The following is a 10,130-nucleotide window of genomic DNA, read 5'->3' on the forward strand; positions in this document are numbered from 1 at the left end:
CAAGTAAATGTCAAATTCCGGACTTTTACTTGTAACAGAGAATTTCCAATTTGCAGTATTGATACTTTTACTCTCAAAAAAACTTTTGGTAATTTTATCGTCTACTCAGGCTTTTGTGAGCCCCCCAGACCGTTTTTAAGTTTCTTGATTCATTATTTAGATATTTGATATTAATATCAAATATCTGCTACTAAAATTTGATATTAATATCAAATATCGGGAAAGGGGCTGGGTTTTTTTGATAACTTTTTTCATTTATTTTTAATATATTTTTTGGAAAATAAAAATAAATAAATACAATAAAAAAAATCTACAAAATAAATGAAAAAAGTAACAGAAAAAAATACGGCCCCCTCGCGTATTAGGAGGGCAGGGTGAGTCACCAAAACCAAGGATGGGTGTTTTTGATGAATCTAACATGTTAAAAATGGAGTTTGAACTTACAATGGGTTTGTATAGGAAGGGGGCGTGTCTGATAAAATGAATATCAAATATCTAAATACTGAATAAAGCAACTTAAAAACGGTCTGGGGGGCTCACAAAAGCATGAGTAGACGATAAAATGACCAAAAGGTTTTTTGAAAGTGAAATATCCCTTTAAGTAAACAAACTTGTATTGTACTTATAAGCAGTGGTGTAAAGTAAAGTACATTTACTTATGTACAATTTTGAGGTATTTGTACTTTATTTGAGGATTTCCAATTTCCAATACTTTTACTTCTACTCCACTACATCTCAGAGGCAAATATTGAACTTTTACTCCACTACAATTATTTGAAAACGTTAGTTACTAGTTACTTTTCAGATGCAAATTATGATATTATAAAACATACATTAACCACTTTAGCCCTATTTTATACATAGGCTATTTGCAAATAGACGATCTACAAGATCACAACGCGTCGCTTCGCGACGCGTTGTGATCTTGTAGATCTGCTATTTTCAAACATTTTAGTACTTTTACTTTTGGTACTTTAAGTACATTTTGACGAACGACCTCACAACACACCGGTTTCGTCATCACATCGTGCGATGTGCCGCTGACAGCTTCCCTCGCCGTCTCGGCGATGACGTGACGTTAGATATCCCACCGCTGGGAGCTAACCGTAGCAGATCTATGCGTTCTGGTCAAACACCAGTCCTAAAAATATCCACAGATATGATGATTGTTATACAAAGCAACGTTATGGTCTCCCAACGTTTTGACTTTTCTAATCCATTAAAGACCGGAAACGCATCTGTGTAACAAAAATAGCAGATCTACAAGCTCATAGCGCAGCACCGAGTGCCGCACTACAAGCCTGTAGATCTGCTATTTTTTTAACAATCGTGAAAATTGGTGAAAATCTTTGAATATATATATTTTTTTCAAGCAAACATTTTTAACTCAAATCTTTGCTTCTGGGGGGTCCCTGGAACAACATATTTTGAGATGGGGGTCCGCAGCATAAATACAAATCATTTTGGGGGTCCTTGACATGAGAACATTTTGAGAACCACTGATATTATAGCAACATATGATTTATTCAAAAGGATTTAGAAGACATTTGTAGATTCTCCCAGAGGTAACGATTTGAGATACAAATGTTCACTTGTGTATTCAAAGATTTGCAAAAATGTTCAAGATTTTTTCAAAAATAGCAGATCTACATGCTCATAGTGTGAGACCGTGTGCTTGTAGATCTGCTATTTTTGAATGGCCAAAGACATCTAAAAAATGACACAGATGCGTTCCCGGTCTTAAAGGGTTAAGATCTCATAAGTCATATATTGATGTTGGCCCCGGTACCCCATAAGCTGCTATAGAATCCCAAAGCATCAAAGATATCGTCTCTGTTTATTGGCTTTTATACCGCGGAACAAACGGCTGAATTGACTCTACTTTTAAGGACAGATATGCTTTTTATTTGTTATACGTTCAACTCATTCATTACTGCCTATATATAAAAATAAAAATAAACTGTGGTCATATAAGGATACAGACCAGACAAAAAAGATATTGAAACTTCCTTAGACCTGGAACGCATCTGTGTCATTTTTAGATTTGAGCTAAAAAGCATTATTTTACACTTTGAGCTATTCAAAAATAGCAGATTGTTGTATATTTCATAACATACAAATCTAAAGCCATATGTTAGAATTACTATAGGATTACAAGTCTACTTTGGACTGTACAGACAAAAGAGTGTATTAGAGAGGTAGCTGTTGGCTCTGACCTGGCTGTGGGGGTTACAATTAGCATTGCCTTTTGTTTTACCTGGGAGACAGAGCGTCTATGCATTTGTCATCAAGGCTGACACCCTTCCCTTCCTGGCTCTATTACAGTTGCAAATGTGGCGGGCCAGGGGATGGGGTCCCACCTTTCACCTGTCCATACAAGATCCGCCTACCTTCTTTAGATCTCAAATTTACTTCTACAAAAATAGCAGAAACTCATAGTGCGACACAGAGTGCCGCGCTATGAGCTTGTAGATCTGCTATTTTTGACTCAAATCTGCGGCCAAATACATATCATTATGGGGGTCCTTGGCACAAAAACTTTGAGAACTACTGATTCATAAGGAATTCGTAATGGGCTCAGGTCTTAATGGGGTAATGGGTTATTATTAATTTGAACTGCTAACCTCGTGCGGTCCCATCTGTCCAGGAAGGGAACCCAACCTGAGGACTGTAAAAACGGATCTACAAATCTCTCTCCGTTACAGCAAGATGAATACTTATAACCTTTTGCTCGTTAAGGACCAAGAACTTTCATAACTCTACTGTAAGCAGCACTGTTTCTACATACGATTTACTGCAGGCTTTTTATATGAGTATATGCTTTTTTCTTTTTCTATTTTTTTGTTTTTACTTCATCCTGTCTGACTTCTATCCAATATGACAAAAACTAATAAATCACTATAGTGGAGGAAGAGCCAATCCCCCTTTAAATAAAAAGGAAACACAGTTTTGCGTGTGTGTGTGTGTGTGTGTGTGTGTGTGTGTGTGTGTGTGTGTGTGTGTGTGTGTGTGTGTGTGTGTGTGTGTGTGTGTGTGTGTGTGTGTGTGTGTGTGTGTGTGTGTGTGTGTGTGTGTGTGTGTGTGTGTGTGTGCGCGCGCGCACGCTTTTGCAGCATGTATTTTTATCCTTCTTTCGACAAAAAGAAAACCCCAGAGCAAAGCAAAACAGTCTGGAGCGATTATGATTATGATTTCCTGACAGAAACTCCAACCACAACAATACTTATCATCGCAGGCGATCGTCTGATTAGAGAGTCTCTTGTTTAACCCATTGAGACCTGAGGCCGATTCTACATGTCTCCTAAATCTCAACAGTTTTCTGAAAAACGTATGTTTCTATATCAGTGGTGCTCAAGGACCCCCAAAATGATATGTATTTGGCCGCGGACCCCCATCAAAATATTTTGTTCCAGGGACCCCCCAGAAGCAAAGATTTGAGTTAAAAATGTTCGCTTTAAAAATATATATATTCAAAGATTTTCACACATTTTCACGATTTTTGAATAGCCCAAAGTGTAAAAACAGTTCCAGGTCTTAATTGGTTAAGAAAAGATAAAAAATGAAAATAAAAACATCAAATCGGAGAAAATATTAGAACACGTGTCAGTTCACCAGAGGGCAAAGAGTCCAACCAAGGACATGGTTTGGACCGAAGCATCGGAAGGTTGAGGATTGATTTTTTTATTTTTTTGGCTCCCCGGTTGCCAAAACATCTAACATTTCTAAGTCAACAGCCAAGCAGCATGCCTGCAATAATGGGCAGTCCCCTGGCGATGACAAGGCCTGGGCCTTAGCAGAGAGAAGTGTCAGAGCTTTGGAGAGAGAGAGAGAGAGACAGACTGCGTTTTGGTGCGTTTATGTTTTTAGTTAATCCATTCTGACCGGGAGTGCATCGGTGTCATTTTTTTAATGATTTCTTTGGGCTATTCAAAAACAGCAGATATACAAGCTCATAGCGCGGGAGCTTGTATATCTGCAATTTAAAAAAAAAAAAATCGTGGACATTTTTTCGCAAATCTTTGAATGTATTTTTCAAACTGAACGTCATTTGTCAAATGTTCATTAATTGTCAAACATTTGACAAATGAATGTCTTCTAAATAAATCAAAAAAAATATATAAATATATTATGTTGCTATAATATCAGTGGTTCTTAAACTTTTTCATGTCAAGGACCCTCAAGATTATAGGTATTTGGTCGCAGACCCCCATCTCAAAAATATTTTGTTCCAGGGACCCCCCAGAAGCAAAGATTTGAGTTACAAATGTTCCCTTTTAAAGATTTGCACAAATGTTCACGAATTCTTCACAAATAGCAGATCTACATAGCTCAGAGCTTGTAGATCTGCTATCTGCTATTTTTGAAAAGCCCAAATAAATCTAAAAATGGCACAGATGCGTTCCCGGTCGTAGTGAGTTAAAACATCACGCGATGTTGCATGAAAAAAGGCAACAAAAAATGTCCGCTGGATGCCAACAGGTCTCGTCAGTGTGATATGATACGTTTGCTTAAAACGGAAGGTCTGAGTCTCCCCCCCGCCTGCCACAAGAAAGATAAAGCCACATTGCTTCATTCATTGGTTTCCAGATATTGTTTACTTGGCCAAGATGGGTTTATACTGAACCATGCAGGGCTGATTAGTTAATGAAAATCAAGTTGAACCACTTAAATCCTACAGTATGTACCTTTTATTTTTATTTTTACAGTGGAGTCCCACAGGGGGGTCTATTACTTCCCCTCTTTTTTTCCCTCTAAGCCAAAATTTCAACATTGGAACTTCCTCATGGAGATGGACAGAGCACTTCCTCATTCCATTCTTACAATGGGAATCTATGCTAGTGACGTCACTCTCTCTTCAACGGGTCTGGCCCAAAATAATCATATTTGAACTGGTGGACCCCCCCAAAATAATCATATTTGAACTGGTGGACCCCCCAAAATAATCATATTTGAACTGGTGGACCCCCCCAAAATAATCATATTTGAACTGGTGGACCCCCCAAAATAATCATATTTGAACTGGTGGACCCCCCAAAATAATCATATTTGAACTGGTGGACCCCCCAAAATAATCATATTTGAACTGGTGGACCCCCCCAAAATAATCATATTTGAACTGGTGGACCCCCCAAAATAATCTTACTTGAATTAATTGAACTGGGGACCCCCACCACCCTGACAAGCACTCAGAGTTGAGGCATACAATGTTGTTCGTTTGCTCGATCTACAAGCTTGTAGATCTGCTATTTTCACAATGTTTGCCTCTTTCTTATATTATTTGACAAGTTGATTACTTTTGATGCAGTAATGGCCTTTTTTTTAGGTATTAACAAGATCTTAAAAGACCGTAAATTGTCACTTTACTGTCACCTGGGGACCCCCCCCCCCAGAGTTATGTGAGGACCCATGGGGGTCCAGACCCACAGGTTGATAACCACTGATCTAGACATCTGCAAACAGAACAATGTCCTGCTGGGCGTCTCCACGTTGCAGATGACATTGTAAATTCTCTGGGATTCCAACAACAATCCAGTATTATATACAGAATATTGGAATTGCTATTCTTGCCCATAAGCCAGTAAAATCCAAAGAGAAGTGTTGATTTGCAGAGTCTCTGTATGCACATAACGGCGCGCAAAACAGAGAACGGATGCCAATAATAACCCAATATATGTAAAACATGGCGGTTATCAAAGCTTGTATTCTTGGATATTAGACTTGGAAATGTTGCTCGTAGCAAAATGTACACTACAGAATCAATTGATCTGCACTCAACTACTTGAGTGCAGATCAAAGATCAAAACCGGGAAAGTGTCATTTAAAGTTTTTGCGTTCGCTATTCAAAAATAGCAGATGTACAAGCTCGCAGAGCGTCACTTCGTGCCGCGTTACATCAGCTATTTTTGATATGTTTGAAAAATCTTAAAAGTGTGAGAGCTACTTATACTTAGAAGGTATTTGTAGAATTGGCCTGATATAGAGATGTAAAACACCTTACTGTGACGTATAATGCCTTACCTCATTGGTTCTCAAAGTAGGGTCCGGGGACCCCCAGGGGTACTTGAGGGGGTTCCAGGGGGTCCCCAGCTAAATTATGGACAGGAACCAAATGCACCCTTATGGGTCTGTAACTCTGAGAGTGTACAAATGGAACCAAATGGACCCTAACGGGTCCATTTGGTTCCATTTGTACACTCTCAGAGTTAAATTAACATTGGTTTTACAATGTGAATTGGGGTCCCAGAGGTATAAAATGCCATTAAATGGGGGTCCGTAGCCTAATGCATGTCAAACTGGGGGTCCTTGAAATTAAAATGGTTGAGAATCACTGCTAGAGAGCCGTAAAAACCTTCTCTTATGGGGGTCCCTGGCTTATCTTTTCAAATGGGGGTCTGCGGGGTAATAAGTGTCAATTAGGGGGTCCTTGACATGAAAAAGTTTGAGAACCACTGCCTTACCTCACATCTATGGATCTGAGGTGTTTATATTGTACCGCAAAATCTAGATCTGATTCCCCCCACCACCCACACACCCCCCTCTGCTGATAAGGTTCTTTACTGATCCCTCCCCCCCCCCCTAAACATAATAATGTTTATAATGTAACCCTGACAAGCACTTGGAATTGTAGGCATCACATTTAGTTTGACTTCGGTTCCACAGATAAATATTGTGAAAATAGCGGAAATGAATGTTTTACACTCAAGAGTTAAAGATCTAACAAGGGTCCATCTGGTTACCAACTCTGCATTTAGCTGGGGACCACCTGGAACCCCCTCAAGGACCACTGGTGGTCCCCGGACCATTGGTTGAGAACCACTGCTCTGTAGGGGTGTGCGGTAGGGCTTTTACACTATATAGTCTTGTTTCTCCACAGCTTTCCCGTCACAGAGCTTGGTTTGAGGCACGGACATCAATTTCTAAGAAATTGAAATAATTTAATGTCTCCAAATGATGTTGAAGGAAATACCTAATGGACAAAATATGAACTCATGTCTGGTGTGTGAAGGTTGAATCTGGTTATGGGGGTGCAAATCAAACGCTGGATTATTTAGACTATCGACAGTGTATAAATCACAGCAGTGGCCTTGCCATTTCTGTAGTATTACCTCACTCTGTGACAGAACCTGAAACCATGCTCCGTCCCTGGCCCTTCCTGTCTGAAGGAGACGGCCGGGGCAGTGGTGTAAAGTAACTAAGTACATTTACTTAAGTACTGTACTTAAGTAACATTTTTAGGTATTTGTACTTTACTTGATTATTTTCAATGTCCAAGTATTTCCAATTTCCAATACTTTTTACTTCTACTCCACTACATCTCAGAATCAAATATTGTACTTTTACTCCACTACAATTATAATTGAAAAATGTAGTTATTACTAGTTAATTTGCAGATATGAATGATTACATTATAAAACATACATTAACCCCTTTTAGCCCTATTTTATACGATCGGCTATTTGAAAATAGCCGAGCTACAAGCTCACAGCGCGTCGCATGCTTGTAGATCTGCTATTTTCAACAAAAAAAATTGTACTTTTACTTTTGGTACTTGAAGTATATTTTGATACCAATACTTTTGTACTTTCACTCAAGTACATTTTGAAATCCGGACTTTTACTCGTAACAGAGTACTTCCACATTGCAGTATTAATACTTTTACTTAAGTAAAACATTTGAGTGCTTTTTTTCCACCACTGCAGCCGGCGCGGGCAGCAATGGAATTCACATGTATTCCTCCACTACTACCGAACACATTCCCAATTCCACCCAAAACACACAGCGGTGCCCTTCCGCCCGGCCCGCCGGGTGGGTTTCCTGCATTGACGGAAGTCCAGACAGAATGATGAAACTGAAGCATGTTGAGAAATGAATGAATGGGCCCGGCCGGACGCCAAGTCACATTTGTTCTTGTGGTGGAAAACTATGGCTAATGGATGGATGTGATGCCACAGAGAGGCAGGGGAAAGGAGCTTTTAAGCCATTACGACCGGGAACGCATCCGTGTCCATTTTTTTTTTAGATTTCTTTAGGCCAGGGGTCTTCAACAGGGGGTCCGGGGACCCCTAGGGGGTCCTCAGAGTTACTACAGGGGGTCTGCCACATCTTTGTGTGATAGGTTTTTTTATTCACATTAACCACTTGAACCCTAGCATCCCTTTTCTGAGGAGAACTTTAGCCACAAATATTTTTGGCAAAGAGGTTTGGTGTAGAGGGGAAAAAAGAGCAGACCAAGTAAAACTAAAAAGATGACACACAATTGTATACATAGAGGGGGGTCCCTGCTTCATCTCTCTCTCAGCTAGGGGGTCCTTGGCCTGAAAACGTTGAAGACCCCTGCTTTAGGCTATTAAAAAATAGCAGATCTACAAGCTCATAGCGTGGTTAAGAGCTTGTAGATCTGCTTTTTTTTTTTTTTTTGAAAAATCATGAACAATGTGTGTAAATCTTTGAATATGTGTTTTTTTTTAAAGCGAACATTTGTAACTCAAATCTTTGCTTCTGGGGGGATTCTACAAAATCAAAAAAATACAGAGTTTAAAAAAAATGCTTTAAAAAAATATATATATTCAAAGATTTCCAGAAATTTTCAAGAAAAAAAAATAATCTGCAAAAGCAATCTGAAAATGACAAATGACATGCTTTTCAGGTCTTAATGGGTTAATTCCTCAGACATGGCCTTTACTTGTCCGTTAGCCAAACCAGCCCAGCTGAAAAACCCTCTCCGTTGGTAGGTTGGTGCGTACAGGTATAGCACCAATAAAGCTATACAAACAAAACCTATATTAACACATTGACCGCCAGAGGTTAATCTCATAATGTACTCACCAGTGCCAAACGTTTTATTGTTGTTTTTTGTTTTTTTCACGTCGCCATAGACCTTGTTAAAATCCGTAAGATTGAGCTGTGCACTGTTTGTAAACATCTTGGAGATCTGCCTGGTTCGAGCAGTGCAGACCACGTGTCAAACGGGGCATCCATGTTGTAGTTAGAACGGTTTATGTTAAACAGTGATCACCGAGGAGAAAACACTACAAGGACAGGAAGGCCTTAACATTCTTCTTCTCTGCTCTCTTAACAGGAAGGCCTTAACATTCTTCTTCTCTGCTCTCTATAACAGGAAGGCCTTTTAACATTCTTCTTCTCTGCTCTCTAACTAACAGGAAGGCCGGCCTCATCCTCTCCCAGTTAGATGAACTGTCCAGCTGGTGCCGGGGTCTCCTCCAGGAGCCCAAGATCGGCCTGCGCCGCATGTCCCTGAAGTTCCTGTCCTGCCGCTACACAGACACCAAGGCCTTCGGCCTGAACTGGGTGGACCTGGGCCAGGACATACGCAAGACCTGCGACGAGCAGGCGCTGCCCGTCATGTACAACGACTACGGGGAGCCCAAGGAAATCTAGAAGAGGGAAACGTTTACGACCAGTGTAACCCTGTAGAGCAGGGGTCTTCAGCAGGGGGGGGGGGGGGGTCCGGGTTACTACAGGGGGGGGCCGCTAAATCTTTGTGTGATTGGATTTTTCTTTTCTTTTTTTCACTTGACCACCCTATTTTATCCATATTCTGAAGAGAACTTAAAGGGATAGTTCACCCCCAAAATGATTTTTTTTCTATGGATCAGTCACCCCGTGGAGACTTGAATTCATGGATATTTTTTAGTTTTTGTCTCATTCCTAAGACAATCATTTGATGACCGGCAGTGGTTCAGGTAGGACACACAAGTAGTCTCCTTTGTGTCTCCTACCGGAACCGCTGCCCACCGGTCCGCTGGTCATCAAATGATTGCCTTGGAATGCACGGAAAGCGAGGAATGAACGATTCCTTTAAGCCAAAAATAGCCGATCTACAAGCTCACAACGCCTCGCGTTGCGAGGCGTTGTGAGCTTGTAGATCGGCTATTTTTGGCAAAGAGGTTTGGTGTTGGTCTATGAAATCTATGAAAATACAATTTTATACGGTATGTAGTGAGGGGGGGGTCCCTGCTTCATCTCTCTTTCAGCTATAGGGGGTCCACCGTCCTTGGGCTCAGAACGTTGAAGACCCCATGCCTGCCGTAGAGGCCACAGGTTTGTTGTGTCCGAGATGATATTCCAGGCTGGAGGCTCTACAGCAGGAGCAGAACTTCGGGTGGGCT

The 10,130-nt window shown here is 40.5% G+C and overlaps 1 protein-coding gene across 1 annotated transcript in view; it reads left to right on the forward strand.

Moving 5' to 3' along the window:
* Positions 1 to 9,399, forward strand: part of astn1 (astrotactin 1) — a gene marked incomplete at both ends in the record, with an annotated part of 706,990 nt that extends 697,591 nt beyond the window's left edge. The window contains one exon of the mRNA XM_084058603.1: positions 9,162 to 9,399. Within this exon, the coding sequence (XP_083914729.1) occupies positions 9,162 to 9,399 (238 nt within the window). The remainder of the gene's footprint in view (positions 1 to 9,161) is intronic.
* Positions 9,400 to 10,130: the final 731 nt, after the last annotated feature.

This window comes from Gymnoscopelus microlampas (genome assembly GCF_963454915.1).
Source record: "Gymnoscopelus microlampas genome assembly, chromosome: 5".
Classification (NCBI taxonomy): Eukaryota; Metazoa; Chordata; class Actinopteri; order Myctophiformes; family Myctophidae; genus Gymnoscopelus; species Gymnoscopelus microlampas.